This window comes from Saimiri boliviensis, chromosome 8 (assembly GCF_048565385.1).
Source record: "Saimiri boliviensis isolate mSaiBol1 chromosome 8, mSaiBol1.pri, whole genome shotgun sequence".
NCBI classification, from domain to species: domain Eukaryota; kingdom Metazoa; phylum Chordata; class Mammalia; order Primates; family Cebidae; genus Saimiri; species Saimiri boliviensis.
Genome location: NC_133456.1, coordinates 86,266,996 through 86,293,782, shown reverse-complemented (window position 1 = coordinate 86,293,782; position 26,787 = coordinate 86,266,996). Strand labels below are relative to the sequence as shown.

The following is a 26,787-nucleotide window of genomic DNA, read 5'->3' as shown; positions in this document are numbered from 1 at the left end:
ATTCAGTTAGCGGTTTTTGGCAGAAACATCATAGAAGCGATGCTGTGTCCTTAGTTTATTAAGAGGCACAAGATACCAGTTTATCTCATTGTTGATCAAATTAACTGACTATTTGGTTAAGGGGGACAAGCCAGATTTCCTCATTGAGAGGTTCCCATTTTCTCTTTGCAATGATTAAATGTGAGAAACATTTTGAGAGGGAGTCTCACTCTGTACTCTGTCCCTCAGGGTGGAGGGCAGTGGTGCAATCTCAACTTACTGCAACCTCCACCTCCCGGGTTCAAGCGATTCTCCTGCCTCAGCCACCCAAGTAGCTGGGATTACGGGCACCCACCACTACACCCGGCTAATTTTTGTATTTTCAGTAGAGACGGGGGTTTCACCATTTTGCCCAGGCTAGTTTCGAACTCCTGACCTCGTGACCCATCCGCCTCGGCCTCCCAAAGTTTTGGGATTACAGGTTGCGAGGCTGTGTGAATGATGTGTGTATGCTACAGGGAAAGTCATAGAATGCTTCCAAGTATCAGTTTCCCCCTCCGGGAAGGGTGGACAATGGTGTCCTAAACGTAGTACAGGCTAAGAAAGTAAAAGTGTTCGGGCGGCCTCTTGGCGCCAGCAAAAACACGCCAAAGCTGAGGATTAATTTCCGGCGCGCTCCGCGTGAGGCGGGGCTGGGCGGGACAGGACCGAGAGAACGAGGGCGCCTGCGCGGGGAGGAGTGATCACAGAGTCGGTCCTCCAGAGACAGAGAGGCCGGAAGTGCTCTTCATCTAGCCGCGCGGCTTTTGGGTGGCGACGCTGAGGCGGCGTGAGTCGGGTCCGCTGGCTTCTGGGCGCTGCCGCTGCGGTAGCAGGTCCTCGTGAGGGGTTCGGGGGTTCTGGGCGGGCACAATGGCGTCTCGGGCAGGCCCGCGAGCGGCCGGCACCGACGGCAGCGACTTTGAGCACCGGGAGCGCGTCGCCATGCACTACCAGATGAGGTATGAAGTGAGGCGAGGAGCACGGAGGCCTTCTCCCCCGCGGGAACCTGCGGGGCCTGGGGAACGACGCCGCCAGGCCTCAGGGTCTTGCTCCCCAGCCAGCCCCCGCGCACGTGCCAAGTCCCCTCCTCCCGTGACGGCTTCGGGCCTGTCCCCAATCCTGGAAAGCCCCATCGCCCCCGCGAGCTCCACCCCTTGATCCGCCCTGTGCCTTGACGGGATCTAGCCCCGCGTGGGCTCCCAAGTCACGTCGATGCTGGCCCCGCTGTGTCACCTTCGAAACCGAATTTCTAATTTGAGCCTCAGCTTCCTCATCTGCAAAGGGAGAGAATAATCTACCTTTTAGGTTTTGGTGAGAGAGTAAGCAGTAATTCGTGTGAAGGAAGTAGCATAAGGCCTACCACGTAATATATGGTAGGTGTTGTATTTTGGGCCGTTTGGGGGAATACAGACAGTAAAAGGCAGCCTTTCCTAAAGATTCCTTGTCTAAAATGAATTTTATAAACACTCCCATGTAAGGGGTATTTCTACATTCGATTACTAGTTCGACAATATTGCTGAGCTTCCAGCCATCATACACTGTGTTAGACACTAGGCTATAATAGGGGGCAGAAGCAGACATGGTCTTTGTATGCATGTTATGCTTGCAATGAACAGTTTTATTAAAAAAAAAAAAACAAAAACAAAAGAAAACAAAACTGTACCCTCCCTTCATGGAGCTCGAAGTCCAGAGGTGACTGGGTTTTTTTTTGTTGTTGTTGTTTTCACCTTTCCATATTTTCTACAGTAAATGTTTTTAAATAAAAATTTAAAAATTTTTACTTCCTTAAATCCATTTATCTCCCCAGAATGTTCACATCTTTCTCTCCCGAGTTTTGAAGAATGATAAGCTCTTGAAACCCTCATTTCCTTCACATCTCTAGGCCCCAGGGGAAGGGGGCCTCACAACTTAAGCAGGTGTTCTCCTGCTAGCCCAGAGCAGAAACATTGCCCTTAAGGGTATGAGGAGGATACATTTGGGACCTGAGAGAATTAGAAGAATAAGTATGTACTTCCTTTAGATGAAAAATCTAGCTGGGGAAGTATGAGCAGCCTGAGTGCCTTTCCTCTCTGCCAATACATTCTCCCTCCAGGCTTTAATACTGTGGTGCAGTCAGAGTCATCTTGCTAAACACAGCTCTGAGTTACTCTTCTGCCATTTTATTATTATTGTTATTTTTTTTTTATAGAGATGGGGTCTCATTTTGTTGCCAAGCTGGTCTCAGACTCCTGGGCTCAAGCAGTCCTGCCTCAGCCTCCCAAAGTGCTTGGATTACAGTTGTGAGCCACCATGCCTGGCCTCTTCTGCCTTTAAACTAACTCTTTCATAGTTTTTGCGACTTCATATCCCTCTACTCCTCTCCTACAATGTGTTATTGCCACACGTAACCACTTGCTTTCCTGAACACAAATACTTGTGTCTTTTTGCTTGTGTGCTCCTGCATGGAATGTCCATCTTCACTCATTCCCGAGCCTAGTTCAAATACCACCTGCCTCTAGACAGCCATCTCTGACATTCCATCCCAGGCAGAGTGATTCCTCCTTCCTGTGTTCCCATATATCTTGAAACATATATTTACTAGAACTTTTTCACTTCGTTTTCTAATTAGTTTTTTCCTCCTCTGTTCTTTGTGCCCGGCTTCTAGGCTGTTTTATTCAAATTTGTATCCCAGTGTCCAGTACAGTTTCCTGGCATATAGTTGGTGGTGAGAAAAATTTGAAAGGTACTTCTCCCTCTGCTCTGCCCCACAGTGTGACCCTCAAGTATGAAATCAAGAAGCTGATCTACGTACATCTGGTCATATGGCTGCTGCTGGTTGCAAAGATGAGCGTGGGACACCTGAGGCTCTTGTCACATGATCAGGTGGCCATGCCCTATCAGTGGGAATACCCGTATTTGCTGAGCATTTTGCCCTCTCTTTTGGGCCTTCTCTCTTTTCCTCGCAACAACATTAGCTACTTGGTGCTCTCCATGATCAGCATGGGGCTCTTTTCCATCGCTCCTCTCATTTATGGCAGCATGGAGATGTTCCCTGCTGCACAGCAGCTCTACCGCCATGGCAAGGCCTACCGTTTCCTCTTTGGTTTTTCTGCTGTTTCCATCATGTACCTGGTGTTGGTGTTGGCAGTCCAAGTGCATGCCTGGCAGTTGTACTACAGCAAGAAGCTCCTAGACTCTTGGTTCACCAGCACACAGGAGAAGAAGCGTAAATGAAGCCCAATGGACTGCTCTTAGGGGTGAAGCCTGGACCTCTCATTGAACGAAGGGACAGGAATAGAGCGGTTCTAAAATCCCTTCTGGTGATTTTAGCAGCTGTGATGTTGGTACCTGGTGCAGACCAGGCCAAAGTTCTGGAAAGCTGTTGCAATCTGCTGAGGTGGCAAAACTGTAATTTATTCCTGGTTGGGTAGAACTGGGTGACCAACAGCTATGAAACAAACTTCAGTTGTTTGAAGTTGGGGCGTTTTGAGGTTTTTCTTTTAAGAATGAGCTTCATCCTTGCTTCCTCTCAGTCATTCTCCCCATTTCCAGCCATTACCCCTTAGCCACCAAGAGTGAAGGAAATAGGGAATAAATCAAATTCTTCATCTGTAGGTCATGGTCAGGAAGCGTTTGGGAAGCTGTTCCTCCTCCAGGCTGTGGTCTCTTCTGCAAACCATTTTAATTAAAAATCTCAATAAAAATGGCCCTGTCCCCACTGTGCCTTGTGTTTGGTGCTTGATAGAGTATGAAAGGTGTGGCCTTAGACACTACGAGAAGATGGATAAAAGCTGAGAAATCTAGCAATGGCCATACAAGTAGATTGGGCAGGGGGAACCTAAGTCATATTTCTAACCTACAGCTGATTGGTAAGAACTACCATGGGCCAGACATTTAATCTCTCCATCTATGAAATGGTCCATTCTCATTTATCTAGCTTAGGTTATGGGCTCTTTTAGTTGGATATTCACATTTACCATTCAGAGTTAATGAGTCTGTTACTGTCTAATGGCAACCAAAAGAATTTTAAAGTACCTCTGTTTATGGGGAGTTTATTTATAATCTAGTAGAAACTTGTTATTCATGTGAAACCAGTGAACATACTATCTAATGGTGGAGCAAGTACATTAAAGACAGGGAGAGATCTGTGATTAAACTAAAGGTGCTTTCACACCTAAAATTCGGACGCACAGTATTTATCACATGGAAGAAATGTATCTCTTTGCACTTGACTTTATTGTCTCTGGATGATGCCCAGATCTCTAATTGTGGAGCTCTGCCCTCTCCAGAGTCGTAGTCATTATTTTGTTCTATAAACATTATGTATGTACCTAGTGACTATTACTGAGTCACTTTTTTTTTCTTAAGGCAGGATTTTATTTCCCTCATCCAGGCTGGAATGCAGTGGCGACATAGCTCACCTCTACGTACCAAGTTCAAGAAATTCTGCCTTGGCCTCTCAAAGTGCTTGGATTACAGGCGTGACTTGTGCCTGGGTGACAGTACTTGCAACTCTAAAACCTCTTCCTCTAGATGTCATAATTATCATCTCAAAATCAGTATGTCCCAAACAGACCTTCGCCTTTCTGCCTCATACCCATTCCTCTTTCTACATCCCTGTGTTCCAGTGAGTATACCAAGAGTATAGCTCTGGAACATCTGTTCCATGATCATTAAGTCCCTACTATTAAGTGGTACAACTTAAATGCCTTAAGCTCTGAGATTTCCAAAGTGGTCCCAATCCATCAGTCCTGCATTATTTCCTAATACTTCCAGTCTCACACTGTCTTAGTCAACTAAACCTCTTATGGATCCCCATGTAGGTTTCATGGTTTCCCAGTTTCCTTTGCTTAAAAATTTCCCTTTTCTGTTTTTACATTGCTTTATTAATTATCCCTTTAGACCCAGTTAATATGTTAATTATTGAGCTTTCTGGTTCCTTCAAGGAACGTGAATTCTGAGTTTGTTGTTTTTTTTGTTTTTGGTTTTTGGTTTTTGTTTTTTTTGAGACGGAGTTTCGCCCTTGTTACCCAGGTTGGAGTGCAATGGCACGATCTCGGCTCACCGCAACCTCCACCTCCCAGGTTCAGGCAGTTCTCCTGCCTCAGCCTCATGAGTAGCTGGGATTACAGGCAGGCGCCACCATGTCTAGCTAATTTTTTGTATTTTTAGTAGAGACAGAGTTTCACCATATTGACCAGGATGGTGTCGATCTCTTTACCTCGTGATCCACCCGCCTCTGCCTCCTAAAGTGCTGGGATTACAGGCTTGAGCCACCGTGCCTGGCCTGTTTTTTGTTTTTGTTTTGTTTTTTTTTTTTGAGACAGTCTCCTTCTGTCACCCAGGTTGGAGTGCAGTGGCATGATCTTAGCTCAATGCAACCTCTGCCTCCCAGGTTCAAGCAATTCTCCTACCTCAGCCTCCTGAGTAGCTAGGTCTGCAGGCACATGCCACCACACCTGGCTAATTTTTGTATTTTTAGTAGAGACGGGGTTTACCATGTTAGCCAGGATGGTCTCCATCTCCTGATGCTGTGATCTGCCTGCCTCATGATTACAGGCATGAGCCACCACACCCAGCTTTTGAGTTCTTATCTTATGGATTTTAGGTACTGCACAAGAGGTGTAAAAGACACATGCAATTCTTTTTATTTTTTTATTTTTTATTTATTTATTTTTTTTGAGGCAGAGTCTTGTTCTGTTCCCCAGGCTAAAGTGCAGTGGGGTGATCAGGGCTCACTGCAACTTTCCCTCCCAGGTTCAAGTGATTCTCCTGCCTCAGCCTGAGTAGCTGGGAGTGGCACCATGCCTGGCTGATTTTTGTATTCTTAGTAGAGACAGGATCTTACCATATTGGCCACGTTGGTCTCAAACTCCTGACCTCAGGTGATCTTCCTGCCTCATCCTCCCAGAGTGCTGGGATTATAGGCCTGAGTCACTGTGCTTGGCCTCACATGCATTCTTGACAGAATTATTGTAAACTAAAGTCAGGGTGTATTTCACAGAGGATAAAACCAAACTGAAGTAGAGATGAAATTTGGAGAGCAGAAGTAGATGGAAATGTATGAATAATGGAGTTAGTATGTGCACCAGACATAGATTGCTCATTTTTAAAGAATTGGGATGCAAATAGTTTGAAATTTCTTTGGTTACTGGAATGGTATTACTATTTTTTTTGGAGATGGGGTTTCGCTCTTGTTGCCCAGGCTGGAGTGCAATGGTGTGATCTTGACTCCCCACAACCTCCGCCTCCTGGATTCAAGCCATTCTCCTGCCTCAGCCTCCTGAGCAGCTGGGATTACAGGCATGTGTTACCACAACTGGCTAATTTTTTGTATTTTTAGTAGAGATGGAGTTTCTCCATGTTGGTCTGGCTGGTCTTGAACTCCTGACCTCAGATGATCTGCCTACCTCAGCCTCTCAAAGTGCTGGGATTACAGGCGTGAGCTACCGCACTGGAATGGTAATTTATGGACTTAGAGTACTGTTAAAGACCCATTATGAAAATTATTGTCAACAATGCAAACCACCCAAAATCATTTGGTTTATGTTAGTTTTCTGCTTCTTAGGTGGTTGCAATTTTCCTTTTACTATTACTTTTTCCTGCCTCATGGTTGTAGTTTTCCCTGAAGCAAACAAGATTCCCTTATTGGATCTTGATTTAGTAGAAAGAACATTATTTGAATCAGAAGACATGTTCAAGTACCAATGCAACTACCAATCATAGGACTAAAATCAGCCCTCCGTATTTCACAGATTGTTTTAGAGATCAAATAAGGTGGCTGGGCGCAGTGGCTCATACCTGTAATCACAGCACTTTGGGAGGCTGAGACAGGCAAATCACCTGAGGTTAGGAATTTGAGACCAGTCTGGCCAACACGGTGAAACCCTGTCTCCACTAAAAATACAAATATTAGCTGGGCATGGTGGTAGGTGCCTCTAATTCCAGCTACTCTGGAGGCTGAGGCAGAAGAATCGCTTGAACCCAGGAGGCAGTGGTTGCAGTGAGCCAAGATTGCGCCACTGCCCTCCAGCCTGGGCAACAAGAGCCAGATTGTGTCTCAGAAAAAAAAAAAAAAAAAAAAAGATAAGGTGAAATATTGTGAAAGTGCTTTATGAACTGTGTAGTATTATGCAAATGTGAAAGATGGTTATTTCCTGATATTTATAGGACTAGAGAAAATAGGAGTTGAAGGGACTATTAGAGATCATCACGGCAATGTGGTATAGTAGAATGAACAGTTTCCTTTTTTTTTTTGAGACTCACTCTGTCACCCAGGCTGTGCAGTGGCGCAATGTCTGCTCATACCTGGCAAATTTTTGTAGAGAAGGGGTTTCACCATGTTGGCCAGGCTGATCTCAAACTCCTTACCTTAAGTGATCTGCCCACCTCATCCTCCCAAAGTGCTGTGATTACAGGCATGAGTCACTGTGCCTGGCCAACAGTTTCTGATGTTAGACTGATGACATAGGTATGAATTCCAGCCAGACATTTTACTGACTTTTGCCTTGAGCAGGATACCTGAGCCTCTGTTTTTGATCTGACAGATGGGCATCATTTTAGCTACCCCCAGGGTAGTTTTGTATGAACAGGCTAGTACATAGTTGGGGTTTAATAAGTAACAATGCCTTCTCTTGATGAGCAGTGATGGCTTCCTCATTAAGACTGGGGAGTCTGTATCTCTCAGTAGTAATTTCTTGCCTCAGAATTCTGGAGGTTGGCCGGGGCTGGTGGCTCACACCTGTAATTCCAGCACTTTGGGAAGCCAAGGCGGGTGGATCACCTGAGGTTGGGGGTTCAAGACCAGCCTGACCAACATGGAGAAACCCCTTCTCTACCAAAAATACAAAAATTACCCGGTCATGGTGACACATGCCTGTAATACCAGCTACTCAGGTGGCTGAGGCAGGAGAATCGCTTGAACCCAGGCGGCAGAGGTTGTAGTGAGCCAAGATCGTGCCGTTGCACTCCATCCTGGGTGACAGAGCAAGACTCTGTTTCAAAAAAAAAAAAAAAAATTCTGGAGGTTGATCCTTCTGGAAGAGCAGATATAAAGAAGGGATACTTGTCCACTCTTGGTGGACAATGATCTACTTGGTGGGCCTTCCTGCCCAGGGTTCCCTATCAGTGAACAGAGTTGTCCCAGAAGACATTAGAAATTGGCCATTACAGAAAGAACCTGGAGCTACTGTTCCATGGTCTGACCAGAGTTCATTCACAGATAAGGCTGTGATAAGAAAAACAGCTGCCCAAGGTCCCCACAGTGCACTCTTTCCTAAGCATGTACAGGGGCCTGCCAGGACTTCCTGAGCTCCTGACTTGGTCCCCAAGTAAAGGCTATTAAGCATGAAGTCTTGGTCAGCTCATTTTGACACAAACTACAGCTGAGTCAGGCCTTACAACACACCTCTGTTGCCTTTATTCCAATTGGCCACCACCTATTCCAGCCACGTTTGCTCCTCCCTTATTGACACTTGCCAAACAATCCCAACTCTCCTACAAGTCTAACCACTGGTAACTCATGATTATAAAATCTACTTTCCTTTCTTTCCAACAATTTCAGTTTCTTTACATTGTTAACCCTGCTAGTTGTATCGCACTGCTAAGTTTAGTACTTTCTGAGAACTACATGGTCCAGAAACCCTCTGATCTCGCTAAGTAGTGTGCTCTGGCAGAAAGAGCCAGGAAGACATAGTGGTAAGTCCCAGATGAGAAAAGTGAGGCTCAGAGAAGAATAATTTACAGGGATGGGAACCCAAGTCTTCTGGTCCATCCTCTTAGGACACCATCTCCTAGGCCTCATATTTCTGAACTTCTCACAGTGCTGCAGCGCTCAGTGCTCTGTGATCTGTTGGCAGGCTGACTGGTAGATTTGGCAGCCCCTTTCCTCTACTGACTCCAGGGAAAGTACTTGCATGCCTTCTGGGGGCTTCCACCAACACAGGTGTGAAGTGTGTGTGTAGGAGACAGAGACAGGGCATGTGTGTGCACAAGGGTGCATGTCAGCCACACTTAGGCTTCCAGCTAGCTCTGGAAGGGACATTTTTTTGCACCTCACAGTGTCCTCTTGCAGGTAGGATGCCAGGGGGAACGGCAGCAGGTAGGGAGGGTCAGAGGAAAGGCTTTTTCCAGTCTCACTCAGACCTAAAACTCATTCTGGCTTTACCTAACCATGATGCAAGCTGCCTGGGTGGTACAATATGGGAAGGAACTACAGAACATAGGAGAGAGATCAACAAGTGAGGGGCTGACTTCATCTCTTAGCTGTGTTTGGACTTTACCTAATCTTCCTATTTCCCAGTCTGTAAAATGGGGTAATAAAACTGAACTCAAGGGTTGTAGTACAAACAAACTGGGCAAAATGTATGACCCAAAGCCTGATAGTAGGATTTCAGCAAATGTTGATCCCATCCCTCCCCATCCCTAGGTTGTGCCAGAATTCACCCCTGTGCTTCTTACCTTAAATACATTTTGGAACAGTGTCCACAATAAATAAACCAGCAAGACAATAAATAAAATGCCCACCTCCTTTGCTTTCCTCCCATTTCTTTCTCACCTTTATTCCTTTTACTTTTCCAGCGGGTCCTGGAATGCTGTTTTTCTTCCCTTTCTTTCCTCTTTCCCTCTCTCCTCTCCTCCCGTCCTCCCTCCCTCCCTTCTGCCCTTCCTCCCTTTCTTCCTTCTTCCCTCCCTCCCTTCCTTCCTTCTCCATTTCTTTATTTCTTTTCTGCTTTTCCTCCCATAGCTTAACCAGGAGATATTTTCTCTGTGAGAGATCAGAAGATAACAGTTAAGAAGGATTGTTTTAGAATCAAGTTTCTCACTTTATCCCTCCAGCATTAGGAGAACTCATTATTGGCCAGGCGCCGTGGCTCACAACTGTAATCCCAGCACTTTGGGAAGCAGAGGCAGGAGAATTGCTAGAGATCAGGAGTTGGGAGACCAGCCTGAGCATCATAGCCAGATGCTGTAGCCAGGCAAAATGGCATGTGCCTGTAAAAGGATTCACTTGAGGCCAGGAGGTGGAGGCTGCAGTAAGTGGTGATTATGCCATTGTCCTCCAGCTTGGGTGATAGAGTGAGACTCTGTCTCAAAAAAAAAAAATAAAAGAAAAAATAAAAGAAAAAATAATTTATATAGTTCTAAACCACTGTGAGTTAGGCAGAATTTGGGGGAAGTCTCCCTAATCTATTCTCAGTATGTCAAGCCACCCTTTCCTCCCTTCAGATCTTACTGTTTTATTTGCAGAGATTGGCTTCAAGGCCAAAAAGCAATACTGTGTTAGGGTCTATGTCAGGCAAGCAAAGGAGGATGAGGCCATGGGAGGGGAGGAGACCATAGGATGATAGAGAGTTGGGACTAGGCACAGCAGCTCATGCCTGTAATCCTAGCACTTTCAAAGGTTGAGGCGGGTGGATTACTTGAGGCCAAGAGTTCAAGACCAGCCTGCCCAACATGGCAAAACCCTGTCTCTACTAAAAATACAAAAATTAGCCAGGCATAGTGGTGCGCAACTGTAATCCCAGCTGCTCAGAAGGCTGAGGCACAAGAATCACTTGAACCTAGGAGGTGGAAGTTGCAGTGAGCCAAGATTGCACCACTGCACTCCATCCTAGGTGACAGAGCGAGACTATCTCAAAAAAGTCCTGGCACTGTGATTCATGCCTGTAATCCCAGCACTTTGGGAAGCCAAGGCGGGCTTGGATCACCTTAGGTCGGGAGTTCGGGACCAGCCTGGGCAACATGGTAAAACCCCGTTTCTACTAAAAATACCAAAATTAGCCTGGTGTGGTGGCACACAGCTGTAATCCCAGCTACTCGGGAGGCTGAGGTGGGAGAAATGTTTGAACTTGAGAGGCAGAGGTTGGACTGACCTGAGATTGTGCCAGTGCACTCTACCCTGGGTGGCAGAGTGAGACTCCATCTCAAAAAAAAAAAAAAAGAATTGAGTTGCGAGGGCCTAGCAAAAGTGGAGCTCCCTGGGATATAGACTTTGACCTTGACAAAGTCATTATCAGTCTGCTTCCTTATCTCTCTTTTTATGAAATGAAAACAATAATTATCACCTGTCTCACAAGGTAGGGTTAGAAGGATTAAATATGAAAGTGCTTTGTGAAGTGTGAAATAGATAAATTACATAATTGAAATGTATCGTGACATTTATTCAGTTACACAGTACATCATGATATCCACTGCTAGTCTTGGAGAAACATAAAGAATAAGAGTTTTTAATCCTTTCATGAACTCAAAAGCTAGAGGGTATTTTTAGGATAATGGGTAGGATGCAGCCTTCAGACAATGAACCTAAAGACGAATAGAATTGGCCAAAAGCAGGCTGGGGTTAGGCTACTGAAAGGTGGTCTAGAACGAGTTACAGGGGGATAATAACAATCTCAAGATGCCTTGACTTGCTAGATGTGCCCCAAACTTTTTTTCCAGTGTGTGTGTTACCAAGGTGCGGGCTGAAGCAGTTCAAATGCTCCATGAGGGGGAGGAAGCTGTGGGATGATGGGGAGGGTTCCCACAAAGATGGAGCCTCGTCAGCCTTTCTCCAGCACCGGAAACCAAGGAAACCAGGTCAGTGCATGGGGCCCGCTCCCTCTGCTCCAGGTCTCAGCTGTGAGTTCTGGGGCTTCCTGATCAGGCTGTAGTGACTAGTAGGTCGGTGAAGCTAGAGGCCCCTTTGACATGAAGCCCTTTGCGTAGAAGAGCTGGACCTGGCTCATGGGTAGAGAGAGCTCGGTTATAGTCCTGAGAGTTAACCAGGTGGGAAGCCAAGATATATATGGGGTTTACATACATCCCAGAGTGCATTTTTTTCTCCCCTCTCTAAACGGTGCCTCAGTCACCTCTGTATCTCTAGCACCCAGAGATCTGTTAATTCTCTAAGTAAAGGGGTTAAGCTCGTCCGTGGGAGACACAAGTTTAGGAGTGTGCTGATGGTGGGTCAAATCTGCAGTGTGTTTCAGGAGTAGGAGGGGCTAAGAAATGGGTGAGCCCCCCAACTTGATGCTAGCTCCTTTCCTGTTACTTCTCAGCCACAGCAGGAGCCCCTTGTCTTTCAGGTGGGGGCAGTAGGGTTTTGGGGGGCATAAGCTTCCTTCAGTCCTTCCACTTGGAGGAGAAGGAATGTGGCCTGGCTGGGTGGTTAGGATCGAGGAGGAGCTTTCGGGCAGGGCGGGGTCAGGGCGGGGCCCGGGCAGGCTCAGGCAAGGGCTCCTGCTGTTTCTGTGTTCTTTGCTGCTGCACAGCAAGGCCCTGCCACCCACCTTCAGGCCATGCAGCCATGTTCCAGGAGCCTTAACTGCATAGAAGCCCATGGGGAGCTCCAGACCAGCAGCCCTGCTCCTGCCTCTCCTCCTGATACTCATTGACCTCTCTGACTCTGCTGGTATTGGCTGTCCCCACCTGCCCCACTGGAACACCCGGGGTCCTCTGGCCTCCCACATGGTAAGGTGCTGCTGCCAGGTAGGGACACCTGCCTGGCACAGCCATAAAGCTCGCTGCTCCCCTGCCTGCCCTGTGCTACCTCCCCAGTCCCTGTGCTACCTCCCCAGTCCCTGTGCTACCTCCCCAGTCCCTGTGCTCTGGTGACAGCTTCGGTGTATCCTCTACATAGTCTCAAAGGGGTAGTCGAGATCCTTTGTGCTGAAGGCCTGGACGGGGTGGAGCTGGGAAGAAAAGAGCCAGATGGTATGGGCTATTAGCTATGGGGCTCAGAATTCGCTGATTTGAGGCAAAGAACCCAGGAATGCTCCTTTTGGGAGTCCCTCCTAATAATAGCTCTTTCCTTTCTTTTCCCTGCTGGGCCCTTTGCCTCAGGATGACAGTTTCACTGGTGAGTCGCATTTCCTGACCCATTGTTCCTCCCCATGCCCACTGTTTTTCCAGATGCCCAGCAAGCCCTCCATTCTAATTTTTGGTTCCCAACCTGGGAAGTAGCACAATATCAAGAAAAAAGTTTGGAATCATGACAAGCCTGGATTCACATTGCTGTTCTGCCAGACTCCCATGTGGCCTCAGACTGTGCACCTGCCCCCTCCACTGACCCTCAGTTTCTGAGGGGTAGTAGCATAGTAGAAATGATTGTACACTAAAATGTAGTGTTACTTCTGATCTGTAGGGAGGATTAGATAAGAGACATGGGTAAATCTCCAGGCACTCTGTAAATATTGCTTCCTCCCTTTAACTGGTCCCTCACTTCTATCAGTAATACAACAATAATCCTGTTTTATGGTATGTTCTACTTCACAGGACATTTTCCCATGCACAAGACATTTTCCCATTTTGATTTTTATAACAGACTTGCTTTATGAATGAGGAATTTGACCCTTGACAGGTCCTGTAACCCCCAAAGTTACACTTCCAGGATGTAAGTAACAGAGCTTGGCCTCAAATCCAGCTTGTCTGAGGTAGGAGGAACCTCCTTAGACCCTATCATTTGCTTTCCCTTCCATCTTTCCCAGCAAGTTCTGCCCATATCCCTTGCCGTACCTGGTGGGCCTGCTTCTCCACAAAGCGTTGGTGTGCACGAGTCTGGCACTGTTCCCGCTGTTTGTGCCAGCATCTACTGTCAGGTCACTCAGGTATGAGAAACAGCTCCTTGGACTATTCTCAGTGAAGAGATGAATTGGGAACATTCTGAAGGGCCACCTAGGCTGAGGCAAGTGGGGCTTAACTAGAACAGATATTTTTCTTGTTTTACCCTCAAAAGGGACTTGGATCATCCTAAAATAGCATGCTATGACGGATATTCACAAGTGCGGTCGTACAATTTTGTGAAGGTATTAATTTTTTTCAGCTGAGATTCTTGGAATTAAAAGTTATGAATTTACTGTTATTACCTTCTATTTGTAAAGCAGGATCTTCTTTCTTATTCAACTCTATATTTTAATTGCTCAGCTCAGTGCCTGGTACATACTAAATGCCCTTGTATTCTTAAAAATTGGCAGTTTCTGGGCTAGGCACAGTGGCTCACGCCTGTAATCCCAGCACTTTGGGAGGCTAAGGCAGGCAGATCACCTGGTTCAAGACCAGCCTATCCCATATGATGAAACCCCATCTCTACTAAAAATACAAAAAAATTAATCAGGGCGTGGTGGCAGGCACCTATAATCCCAGCTGCTTGGGAGGCTGAGGCAGGAGAATCGCTTGAACCCTGGAGGTAGAAGTTGCAGTAAGCCGAGATTATCCCATTGCACTCCAGCCTGGGCAACAAGAGCGAAACTCTGTCTCAAAAAAAAAAAAAAAAAAAAAAAAAAAAAAATTGGCAGTTTCTGGGCTGGGTGTGGTGGTTCACGGCTGTAATCCCAGCACCCTGGGAGGCCAAGGTGGGTAGATCGCTTGAGTCCAGGAGTTTGAGACCAGTCTGGCCAACATGGCAAAACCCTATCTCTACAAAAAAATACAAAAATTAGCTGGATGTGGCGGTACACACCTGAAGTCCCAGCTACTTGGGAGGCTGAGGTGGGAGGATTACCTGAACCCAGGAGGCAGAGGTTGCAGTAAGCCAAGATAGTGCCTGCACTCCAGCCTGGATGACAGAGTGAGACCCTGTGTCAAAAAAAAAAAAAAAAAAAAAAAAAAACAAAAAACTAAAAAACAAAAGAATGGGCAGTTTCTAATTTTTCTCATTGTTTGCTGTTAGAAATAATGCTATAGGGCCGGGCACTGTGGCTCATGCCTGGTAATCCTAGCACTTTGAGAGGCTGAGGTGGGCAGATCACCTGAGGTCAGGAATAGGAGTTTGAGACCAGCCTGGCTAACATGGTGAAACCCCATCTCTACTAAAAATACAAAAATTAGCCAGGGATGGTGGTGCACGCCTATAATCCCAGCTACTTGGGAGGCTGAGGCAGGGGAATTCCTTGAACCTGGGAGGTGGAGGTTGAAATGAGCCGAGATCACACCATTGCACTCCAGCCTGGGCAACAGAGCGAGACTCTATTTAAAAAAAAAAAAAAAAAGAAAGAAAGAAAGAAATAATGCTACAGGCCAGGCGTGGTGGCTCACACCTGTAATCCCAATGCTTTGGGAGGCCAAGGCAGGGAGATTACTTGAGTCCAGGAGTTCAAAACCAGCCTGGGCAATATAGTGACACCCTATCTCTTTGAAAAAAATGCTTTTTAAAAATTAGCCATGCATGGTGATGCTTGCCTGTACTCCCAGTTACTTAGGGAGGCCAAGATGGGAGGATCACTTGAGCCCAGGAGTTTGAAACCACCCTGGACAACATAGTTAGACCCCGTCTCAACAACAACAAATTTAACTAGCTGGATGTGGTGGCACATGCCTGTAGTCCCAGCTACTTAGGAGGCTGAGGTGAGAGGATTGCTTAAGCCCAAGAGTTCAAGACTGCAGTGAGCAGTGATTGTGCCGCTGCACTCCAGCCTGTGTGACAGAACAAAACCCTGTCTCAAAAAAAAAAAGAAAGAAAAAAATTCTGAAATGAATATCTTTGTATATATCGTTTTTTCTATACTTCAGAAATTAATCCTTTCTTGATTGCATCATAATTTTCAAGACTAAAGAACTTGATACCCTTACCCTCCTTGATTTAAAATGACTTACTATCTAACATGGGGCCACATCTCCAGGTAGGGGAGGGGTAATGGGGGCTAAATAGTAAATATGTCTCCCTGCCCCACACACAGGTCTTCAGTGGAGCTTCTTCGGCCTCTTGGTGCAGAAGTCCAAAAAGTCTTCCACATTCAAGTTCTGTAGGAAACACAAGATCCCAGCACCTGCTCAGGTACTCTCCCTGTCAGTTCCAGCCCTACCCAATGCCCCACAGACCTTTGCTTTCTGGCTTCTCATTTGGTTCTCCAGCCATGTGAGAGAGTATGGAGATAAAGTATTCTGTCTATTACACAGCTGGGAAACTGTGGCCAAAAGAGTTTGAGCAACTTGCCTGCAGTACCTCAGGTTCTAGAGGCAGAAACAGAAGCCAGGTTTCCCAATCCTGGCCTGAGACCAACCTTGTTCTCTGCCTTTAGAGGAAGCTGCTGCTTAGTCGTTGCCTGTCTGAGAAGAGCCATCACATTTCCATCCCCTCCCCAGATATCTCCCACAAGGCATTTCGCTCTAAAAGAACCCAACCTTCGGATCCAGAGGCATGGAAAAGTCTTCCTAGATTGGACTCACAAAGGCACAGAGGTGGGGACAGGGTGGAACAGGAGATGGGTTCAGCCAAGTGGTACCGATGCTAAGGTCAAGAGATAAGGCCACTGAGTCCTTCCTCTCCCCAGGGCCCGAGTTCTCCTTTGATTTGCTGCATGAGGCCCGGGCTATTCGGGTGACTATACCTTCAGGCCCTGAGGTCAGTGTGCGTCTTTGTCACCAGTGGGCACTGCAGTGTGAAGAGCTGAGCAGTCCCTATGATGTCCAGGTATGGCATGTCATCCCCCTATAAAAAGCCTGATCACACAGTGCTAGCAAGAGAGGCCACCCGTTGTACAAATGGGGAAACTGAGGCCCAGAAAGGGAAGGTAAACTGTCTAAGACCTCCTTACAAGCTGAAGACTCTATGATTAAGACTTCTTTGGGCCGGGCGCAGTGGCTCAAGCCTGTAATCCCAGCACTTTGGGAGGCTGAGGCGGGTGGATCACGAGGTCAAGAGATCGAGACCATCCTGGTCAACATGGTGAAACCCCGTCTCTACTAAAAATACTAAAAATCAGCTGGGCATGGTGGCATGTGCCTGTAATCCCAGCTACTCAGGAGGCTGAGGCAGGAGAATTGCTTGAACCCAGGAGGCGGAGGTTGCGGTGAGCCGAGATCGCGCCATTGCACTCCAGCCTGGGTAGCAAGAGTGAAACTCCGTCTCAAAAAAAAAAAGACTTCTTTGGACCTGGCATGGTGGCTTACACCTGTGGTCCCAGCACTTTGGGAGGCAAAGGCAGGAGGATTGCTTGAAGCCAGGAGTACAAGACCAGCTTGACAACATAGTGAAATCCTGCTGCTACATTTAAAAAAATAAAATAAAAGGAAGACTTCCTTGGACTAGACAGAAAAGGCAGAGGGCCTTGTCACCTGTAAGAAAAGGAAAGGGAGGCAGAGACCTGGAGCGGCAATGAATGACCATAAATGAACAGAGAAATTAGTATGGTATTTATCCCCAGAGAGAGGATTCTTAGTGTGACTCAGGCATTAAGCAGCCTTTTCTTGAGCTTCAAGTTAGTGACAAGTAAGAAAAAGGAATTGTAATTAAAAATTTAAGGCCAGGCACAGTGGCTCATGCCTGTAATCCCAGCACTTTGGGAGGCTGAGGCGGGTAGATTACAAGGTCAAGAGACTGAGACCATCCTGGCCAACATAGTGAAACCCCACCTCTACTAAAAATACAAAAATTAGCTGGGCATGGTGGCACACACCTATAGTCCCAACCATTTGGGAGGCTGAGGCAGGAGAATCGTTTGAACCCACAACGCAGAGGTTGCAGTGAACCGGGATGGCGCTACTGCACTCCAGCCTGATGACAGAGCAAGACTCCATCTCAAAAAAAAAAAAATTTTTTTTTTTGAAAAGGCTTTTTAGTTCCCCAAAGAGGTTGTTCCCCCCAGAGAACATAACAAAATGGTCACATCTGCCTTGGTACCTTTCCATCTCCTTCCCTTTGTTCCTGTCTCTCAGAGAAAGATGTTCCCCATTCTCCCAACCTGGGCCCTAACATCCCACCTCAACCTCCCTTTGTCATGAATGCCATTGTACACAGTTGGTACCATTTGCAAGGACTGCTGCTGTACCCCTGAGCCCTCAGCTCTCTACATTTTTATAACAGCGAGGATACTTCATAAGGTCACTGTGATGCTAGCATGAAGTTAATTGATATAATGTTTCTGGCACCCACCACATGTCTTGGCATATAGTAGGGCCTCAATAAAGGAATGTATTCCAGTCTCCTTCCCCGCAGCTCCACCTAGAGCACCTAGAGGTAATGGTTAGATTACTAAGCAGAGAATCTTTGAGAGGAAATTTCTTAGTACAAGTGTCTCATATAAGAGGGAAAACATGGTGTGTTTTGACCAAGATCCCAGCTCCCTCCTGCCCTATCTATGTGCTGTGCTCTTTCTCAGGCATCTTTTGTCTTTCTTTGGTGCTTTATCCACAGAAAATCGTTTCTGGGGGCCACACCGTAGAACTGTCTTACGAATTCCTTCTGCCCTGTCTGTGCATAGAGGTGAGCAAAGGAAAAGGTGTGGGCTGTCCATGGCTCTGCTCCTAGGCCCCCAAGGTAGTACAGTTGGTCAAGCATATCTCTAGTAAGTCAGGTTTTAAAAGGACTGGGTGTTACTGGCATGCTTAGAAGACTGGTGCCAGCTTGGCTGTGAGCCACACTGGGTCAGAGATGGAAGGATCCTGCTGAACATTGGACCTTCTTAGGGTGATTCCAACCTCAGCCCCATCCAAACCCAGCTTTCCCTGGCCCAGACCTGGCCTGAGCCCACAGAGCCAGAAAGACAGCTGTCATTGCTATGTGTTCTGAGGAGCCAAGGAAGGAGTGTGTGCATAGCCACTGCAAGGTTCTATATGCCCCCAGAAGTCTTGTCCCCTCTAAGCCTCTGTGGCAGTCCTCCTTCTCTCTTTACAAGTCTAAGGAACATAGCAGAACATTTTCTTTGGACTAGATAGAAAAGGCAAGGAAGATTGTCACCTGGGAGACCTAAGGGAGGGTGCTGGCAGAGACCTAGAGCCATGAGCAATTGCCAGGGTGGATAACAGGTGAGCATTTGGGTATTCCACAGTCAGGAGCCGGCAGAGCACTGGGTACTTCGGGGATGGCTGAGAGTGGAGGTCAGAGAAGGCCAAAGCTGAGAAATGTGACTTCAGGATTTCCCTCTTTCTGGAGATAGTTCTCTTTAGGAGGAAGAGGAGTCAGCCCCTCACTTGCTGATCTCTCTCCTGTGTTCTGGAGTTCCTCCCCACCCTTGTCCCCACCCCACATTGCCCACCTTGTTCAGTGCCTAACCTGCTCCAGCAGCTTGTTTCACAATAAGGGAAAGCTGGAATGAGTTTTAGGTCTGAGGGAGATTGGAAAAGCCTTTCCTCTGACCCTTCCCACCTGCTCCCCTGTTCCCCCAGGCATCATACCTGCAAGAGGACACTGTGAGGCGCAAAAGATGTCCCTTCCAGAGCTGGCCAGAAGCCTGTGAGTGTGGCTGACATGCACCCTTATGCATGTACACACCCTTTGTCTCTGTCTCCTACACACACACATAAACACCCTTCATACCTGTTGGTCGAAGCCCCCAGAAGGTATGCAGATACTTTCCCTGGAGTCAGCAGGGGAAGAGGGCTGCCAAGTCTACCAGTCAGCTTGCCAATAGATCAGAGTGCTAAGCGCTGCAGCACTGTAAGAAGTTTAGAAATATGAGGCCTAGGAGATTCTGGTGTCCTGAGAGGATGGGCCAGAAGACCCAATTCCCGTCCCAGTTCTGTCAGTTGTTCTCTGAGCCTCATTTTCCTCATTTAAAATCTCAATACCTGCTCTGCCTTCAAAGTGTTTGTGAAGCTTGAGTTAAATATTACATGTGAAAGTGGCCATTGATGTCTGAAGTGCTGTATTCAAGTTGTTTTTCTCAGGGAGAGGCAGGACACTCAGACACAAGTGACCGCACAAAGCAGCTTACAAAACTTACAGGGCAGGGTTATAAATAAGGATTAGGCTGTAGGGCAATAACTCAGGAAAGGGAGAAGCCTAAGAAGGGCCATCGTAAGCAGAGAAGGCCTCTTAGGGGAAGTAAGTGGCACCTGAGCTGGGGTCAGAAAAAGAGCAGGATTTGGAAACAGAGATAGGAGGGGAAGGCATTCCTGGTTCTGAGAGGACCCTAAGCAGATTTCGAGTTTGGGGAGAAGCAAAGAGCTGGCCAGAATGTAGGCCTGGGAAGGAGAGGAGAGAGACAGCTGGATAGAAAGATAATAAGGCCGGGCGCAGTGGCTCACACCTGTAATCCCAGCACTTTGGGAGGCTGAGGCGGGCAGATCATTTTAGGTCAGGAGTTTGAGACCACCGTGGCCAACATGATGAAACCCCATCTCTACTAAAAATAGTAAAAATTAGCTGGGAGTGGTAGTACATGCCTGTAGTCCCAGCTACTTGGGGGGCCGAGACAGGAGAATTGCTTTAGCTTGTGAGGCAGAGGTTGCAGTGAGCTGAGATCAGGCCACTGCACTCCAGCCTGGGCAACAGAGTGAGAATCTGTCTCAAAAACAAAAAAAAAACAAAACAAAACAGAAAGATAATGAAAGGAGGCTGGGCATGGTGGCTCACACCTGTAATCCCAGCACTTTGGGAGGCTGAGGCAGGTGGGTCACGAGGTCAGGAGTTCGAGACCAGCCTGGCCAACATGGTGAAACCCCATATCTAAAATTACAAAAATTAGCTGGGCTTGTTGGAACATGCCTGTAATCCCAGATACTGAGGCATAAGAATTGCTTGAACCTGGGAGGCAGAGGTTGCTGTGAGCCTAGATCAGACCACTGCACTCCAGCCTGGGTGACAGAGTGAGACTCTGTCTCAAAAAAAGAAAAGAAAAAGATAATGAAAGGAATACTGATTGCTTGAATACCTGTTCAGGCCAGGAATAGTGCTGGTTACTTTTGCAAACATCATCTCCTGCTATCCCCAGGATGTGGCTGGCAAGGTAGGGCTGAAGCAGGGCTGACCCTTACCCACTGACCCTGACACCTTCCCAGATGGCTCAGACTTCTGGAAGTCAGTGCATTTCACCGACTACAGCCAGCACACTCAGATGGTCATGGCCGTGACACTCCGCTGCCCACTGAAGCTGGAAGCTGCCCTCTGCCAGAGGCACGACTGGCATACCCTTTGCAAAGACTTCCCGAATGCCACAGCTCAAGAGTCAGAGGGGGTAAGGATTCCCCCTGCCCCCCGCAGGACTAGGAAGGGCAGGGCTGGGGCCCAGGGATTTTCTCCCTAACAAATTCTCCTCTCCTCCCACAGTGGTATGTTTTGGAGAAGGTGGACCTGCACCCCCAGCTCTGCTTCAAGGTACAACCATGGCTGAGAAAAGATGTGGGGGTACTGGGTACTGCCTGGACTTGCTAACCTGTGCTTCCTGTTATTTTTCAGTTCTCTTTTGGAAACAGCAGCCATGTTGAATGCCCCCACCAGACTGGTGAGCCTATAAGGGACCTCTGCCAGGAGCTCCTGCCCCATTTCATCTTCACCCAACTGTGACCAAGCTAAACCCTAGCCCAGTCTTGAATTCATCACCTGAAGCCCAGCTCTTATCAACCTTCCCCACCCTGCCCCAAACAGGATCTCTCACATCCTGGAATGTGAGCATGGATACCCAAGCCCAGCAGCTGATCCTTCACTTCTCCTCAAGAACACATGCCACCTTCAGTGCTGCCTGGAGCCATGAAGACTTGGGGCAGGATACTTTGGTGCCCCCTGTGTACACTGTAAGCCAGGTATGGCCTCGCCTTTACTAGGTCCTATTGCTCAGAGCACAGCTCGCAATTTCCTTGTCACCTCATTGAAATAGACCCTGGAAAGATAGAAACAAACAAATCCCTGACTCCTACCATCTGGTTACTTTATTTACATGATCAGCCTTCGTTCAGCTGACTTGCTGATAGTGGGGTCCTCAAGGGAATAGTTTCTAATCCTTTCAGTTTCTGAATTTACAGCAATAACAGAGGCAAGGGACTGGCCCTCCCACATTCAGGTAGTCTATAACCCAGGGGTCCCCAATCCCTGAGCCGCAGACCAGTACCTGTCTGTGGCATGTGAGAAACTGGGCTACATAGTAGGAGGTGAGTGGAGGGTGAGCTTGCATTACTGCCTGAGCTCCACCTCCTGTCAGATCAGTGGCTGCATTAGATTCTCATAGGAGCACAAACCCTATTGTGAACTGCACATGCAAGGGATCTAGGTTGCAAGCTACTTAAGAGAAACTAATGCCTGATGATCTGAGGTGGTTTCATCCTGAAACCATCCCCTGCCACCTGATCCCAACCCCTTCAACCTGTATAAAAATTTTCTTCCATGAAACCAATCCCTGTTGCCAAAAATGTCAGGGACCACTGCTGTAGCCTACCCAAACAACATTTTATATTGATGCCTTCCCTCGAACCCAGCTGTCCACTACCACTACTCTCCTGCCTCCATGAGGGACCTGTGCAGACATTCTCTATCCCAGGAGGCAGAGCCCAAGCAGCTGACGGGTTCTTTGCACAATCCTGTAAACTACTGACAGATTTCACCTGTTTTGTGGACTAGGTGCAGTTTATCAGACTATCTGTTCCATGTGTCTATTATAAAAACCACAGTCAAATACACCCTCAATACCACAGAACCAAGCTGACTAAGCATGACTACCTCTTTCCAGTTCTTTGTTAAATGCTCACTTGCAACTTACTCATTTGTTTTACATTGTATGAGCACTCCCAAGCAGTCAGGTGATAGCAACAAAATATGTAAGACTAAGTCATGCTTAAGATGACCAGGTGCAGTGTCTCACTCCTGTAGTCCCAGCTGAGGCGGGAGAACTGTGTGAGGTGAGGAGTTCAAGGCTGCATGGAGCTATGATCATCCCCCTGTACTGCAGCCTGAGTGACAGCATGAGACGCTGACTCTTAAAAAAAAAAGTTTTTAATTAAAATTCTATCCAATTCAGGATGCATTGTGCCCACCCTGTAGCAGGCTCTGGGAGATACAAGTATATAGCAGTTAAGGAGCTCACAGATTAATAATAGCTGTTACCAATAAAAAAATATACATTGTGTTTATTTAAAAAGACATTCATGTGCCTATACCCATCTGATGCTCTCAATAACCCAGTAAAATAAAGAGTACTATCCCCCATATAAAAATGAGGAAAGTACTCAGGCGCAGTGGTTCACACCTGTAATTCCAGCATTTTGGGTGGCTGAGGTAGGCAGATCACCTGAGGTCAGGAATTTGAGACCAGCCTGGCCAACATGGCATAACCCCATTCTACTAAAAAATACAAAAATTAGCGTGGCAGCATGATGGCATGCACCAGTAATTGCAGCTATTCAGGAGGCTGAGGCAGGAGAATAGCTTGAACTGGGGAAATGGAAGTTGCAGTGAGCTGAGATTCCACCACTGCACTCCAGCCTGAGCTACTGAGCAAAACTCTGTTTCAAAAATAAATAAATTAAAATGATAAAAGTGAAGCTTAGGAAAGAGAGGTAACCTTTCTCCCTGCAAAGACCACATAGCTAGGGACTACAAAGGCAATAGCTAAGCCTGAACCCAGGTCTCCTGACCCCCAAAACTTAGATTCTTTTTTTTTTTTTTTTTTTGAGACAGAATTTCACTCTTGTTGCCTAGGCTGGAGTGCAATGGTGCGATCTTGACTCACTGCAACCTCTGCCTCCCAGGCTCAAGTGGTTCTCCTGCCTCAGCCTCCCAAGTAGCTGGGATTACAGGCGTACGCCATCACACCCGGCTAATTATGTATTTTTAGTAGAGACAGGGTTTCTCCATGCTGGTCAGGCTGGTCTCGAACTCCCGACCTCAGGTGATCCGCCTGCCTCAGCCTCCCAAAGTGCTGGGATTACAGGCATGAGCCACAGTGCCCAGCAAAACTTAAATTCTTTTCAATGATACCTTGTGATACCTCTTCTGCCGTGCAGGAGAGTAAAGTGAGGCAGCAGATAAATTACCCTCCCTGGTTTGTGAGCCACTAGAGGACAGAGACAATGTCTGTACCCGCCTTTTTTTTTTCTCAGGGCTTGGCACAGAGGACACACTCAGAGTCTGTCTGTTGACAAGTGCTTGACTGCAGCAGGAGCTGAGCTCTGGGAAAGATCAGTGGGAGCCAGATTGGCTGGGAAGCCTTTTTGTCAGAGATGGCACTTGGCCTAAGCGTTGTAGGATGGTGGGGTTGGGGTGTGGTGGGGAGGAACAGCAGGGGCAAAGATTTAAGGCCGGACAGGGCCAGATCCACCTCCCTGGGAACAGCCTTTCTGCTCTTTGTTTCTTCAGGCCCAGGGCTCAAGCCCAGTGACACTAGACCTCATCATTCCCTTCCTGAGGCCAGGGTGCTGTGTCCTGGTAAGAAAACCTACCCTCACTCTACATACAGAGCCCTGGCTTCTACTTCCCTGGTGGCACGCACCCATGGAAAATCCATTCTGCAAAAATGTTTGGTTTGACCACCAGTGTTTTAAATAGAAATTGCGGCCGGGCGCGGTGGCTCAAGCCTGTAATCCCAGCACTTTGGGAGGCCGAGGCGGGTGGATCACGAGGTCAATAGATCGAGACCATCCTGATCAACATGGTGAAACCCTGTCTCTACTAAAAATACAAAAAAGTAGCTGGGCATGGTGGCGTGTGCCTGTAATCCCAGCTACTCAGGAGGCTGAGGCAGGAGAATTGCCTGAACCCAGGAGGCGGAGGTTGCGGTGAGCCGAAATCGCGCCATTGCACTCCAGCCTGGGTAACAAGAGCAAAACTCTGTATCAAAAAAAAAAAAAAGAAAGAAAGAAATTGCTTACCACTATTTACCCTGACTATTACTAATATTACCACTATTATGCATATATAAACAAAGCTGGATTTCTGGCTTCTGTTGAAAAGTCCGAAAACCTGGTGGTGCGTGTCCACATTCTGGTGTGGTGACAATGCCTGGAGCTCAGTGCCGTCTTGATTGTTTCAGTCAGGGCCTGTGCTCTCCAGGTCCTCACAGCAGCCTTGGTCAACTTTGAGTTTACTTTTCGAGTTTGGCCCCTGTCACACTTGAGTTTGCCACCCTTGACCTATTCTGTGCCAGGCCAGGAGCTGGAGCAGACACAAACCCACCCCAGAAGAATTCCCTAGCCAGTGCAACTCCCCTCTCCCCTAGCTCCATGCTTCATTCAGCTCCTCTGGGAGGAGAAGATGCCTGACTCACAGGGGTGTGGGACTCTGTGCCCTTAGGTGTGGCGATCAGATGTCCAGTTTGCCTGGAAGCACCTTTTGTGTCCAGATGGTAAGTTCTTGGGAGAGGGAGATAAGAGGGAGGTTGGGCACTGAGGAACTGGGTGGGCCTCACCCTACTTGACTCAGTCTCTAACAGACACCTGGGGCTCTTGATCCTGGCACTGCTGGCCTTCCTCGCCCTACTGGGTGTTGTTCTGGCCCTCACCTGCCGGCGGCGCCCACAGTCAGGTAAGCTCACTGAAGTGAGACCTGCCCAGCTCCGAGACTAGCTGTTCCCTCACCTTCCCCTGTCTGAGCTTTCTGCACAGCACCCAGTCTCTGTTACCCAAGCAGGTAGCCTCTGGTACCCAAGTGGGCAGAATGGTTAAGGTAGGGCAAAGGGCCCAGTGAGCCGATTGTCACTGTACAGAGTCTGTGGACAAAAGGCTAGTGGGGCAGAAATCCAGCCTGCGCTGTACTTATCCAGCCTGGAGCCCTGGCCCTGTCTTTGGGAGGGGCGTCTTTATCTAGTTAGCCCAGGGGCACCCTATAGTCTAGGGCTGCTTTGTGTACCAACCCCGAGAACAAATAAGGGGTGAAGGCGAGAGGCGAGCACCCTACGGTATCCTGAGAGACTGGAGAGGAGAGAGCTGAGCTGTCCCTCAGCTCACACTCCTTCATCTGTTGCTCCCCGCCACCAGGCCGGCGCCCAGCACGGCCAGTGCTGCTCCTGCACACAGCGGACTCTGAGGCTCAGCGGCGCCTGGTGGGAGCGCTGGCTGAACTGCTGCGGGCAGCGCTGGGCAGCGGGCGCAACGTGATCGTGGACCTGTGGGAGGGGAGGCATGTGGCGCGCGTGGGCTCGCTGCCGTGGCTCTGGGCGGCACGGGAGCGCGTGGCGCGGGAGCAGGGCACTGTGCTGCTGCTGTGGAGCAGCGCAGGCCTCCGCCCCACCAGCGACCCGAACCCCCGCACGGCGCCCTTGCTCGCCCTGCTCCACGCTGCCCCGCGCCCGCTGCTGCTGCTCGCTTACTTCAGTCGGCTCTGCGCCGAGGGTGACATCCCCCAGCCGCTGCGCGCTCTGCCGCGCTACCGCCTGCTACGCGACCTGCCGCGCCTGCTGCGGGCGCTGGACGCGCAGCCTTCCGCGGAAGCCACCAGCTGGGGACTCCTCGGGGCACTGCCGCGCCGGCGGAGCCGTCTAGAGCTGTGCAGCCAGCTCGAGCGAGAGGTCGCCCAACTCGCAGACCTAGGTTGAGCAGAGCTCCACCGCAGTCCCGGGTGTCTGCGGTCACAACATAAAGGGAACCCCTGAATGAGCCTTCGACTCTGGAATCCTTGGAGTGCCCCAGGGACCAGGGACGACTGGCCTTAAAGCCTTATTCCCTGCCTCCCAGGCTGGAAGTCCCAGCCGAGTCCCCGCGCGTGTCCCTCTTCCTCCTCATACTTTCCCTTGACAGAAAGCTCCTCTAATCCCTGTTCTGATGGGGGAGGGCGGGCTTCCCACTTTTTCTCCAGAACTCCAGAAAGAGCAGTGTGCTTATGCCCCAGTCCAGGCTGGAGAGGTAGGACCCGGGGTAGGGGAGGCAGGAGCCATATCAGTTCTGAAGTGGGGCGGGGGCAGGTGAGAGAAAACCTCCTTGCGGGCCAGGGAGTCCCTTTCCCACACTGAGGCTCTGCCCAGAGGGAGCGAGGACTCCAGACCTAGGAAAAGAGGCTTTTGGCTCTGGGTGGTTAAGACAATGGGGACTGGTGATGGGATGGGTGGGTGCTGGGAGGGCGGGGGGACTAAGATCCAAAAAGATGAATAAAGGCAAACAAACATGACAAACTGGAAAACGCAATGTGCCTCTCTATTGGGGCTGGGATCCACAAGAGCCTGCCTGGGGGTA

General features: G+C 48.4%; 2 protein-coding genes across 10 annotated transcripts; both read left to right on the top strand.

Moving 5' to 3' along the window:
- Positions 1-728: 728 nt before the first annotated feature.
- JAGN1 (jagunal homolog 1) lies at positions 729-3,718 on the top strand. 5 transcript variants are annotated; one of them, XM_074404798.1, is made up of 3 exons: positions 897-980; positions 2,210-2,300; positions 2,772-3,718. In XM_074404798.1, the coding sequence occupies exons 2-3, from the start codon at positions 2,212-2,214 to the stop codon at positions 3,232-3,234; spliced, it is 552 nt and encodes a 183-aa protein (XP_074260899.1). In that variant the 5' UTR covers positions 897-980; positions 2,210-2,211; the 3' UTR covers positions 3,235-3,718. The 5 variants fall into 5 exon arrangements, with proteins under 5 accessions (XP_003927135.1, XP_074260901.1, XP_039334697.1 ...); XM_003927086.4 differs by lacking the exon at positions 2,210-2,300 and having other exon boundaries at positions 729-980; XM_074404800.1 differs by lacking the exons at positions 897-980; positions 2,210-2,300 and adding an exon at positions 737-808.
- Positions 903-26,724, top strand: IL17RE (interleukin 17 receptor E). Of its 5 annotated transcripts, none has more exons than XM_010337792.3 (18): positions 903-980; positions 11,440-11,577; positions 12,276-12,450; positions 12,823-12,838; positions 13,467-13,586; positions 15,654-15,751; positions 15,996-16,155; positions 16,248-16,387; positions 18,110-18,178; positions 19,081-19,147; positions 20,695-20,870; positions 20,963-21,010; positions 21,092-21,137; positions 21,281-21,435; positions 23,981-24,049; positions 24,914-24,965; positions 25,043-25,144; positions 25,597-26,724. In XM_010337792.3, the coding sequence occupies exons 3-18, from the start codon at positions 12,319-12,321 to the stop codon at positions 26,151-26,153; spliced, it is 2,007 nt and encodes a 668-aa protein (XP_010336094.1). In that variant the 5' UTR covers positions 903-980; positions 11,440-11,577; positions 12,276-12,318; the 3' UTR covers positions 26,154-26,724. The 5 variants fall into 5 exon arrangements, with proteins under 5 accessions (XP_010336094.1, XP_010336096.1, XP_003927127.1 ...); XM_010337794.3 differs by having other exon boundaries at positions 12,252-12,450; XM_003927078.4 differs by lacking the exons at positions 903-980; positions 11,440-11,577 and having other exon boundaries at positions 12,074-12,450.
- Positions 26,725-26,787: the final 63 nt, after the last annotated feature.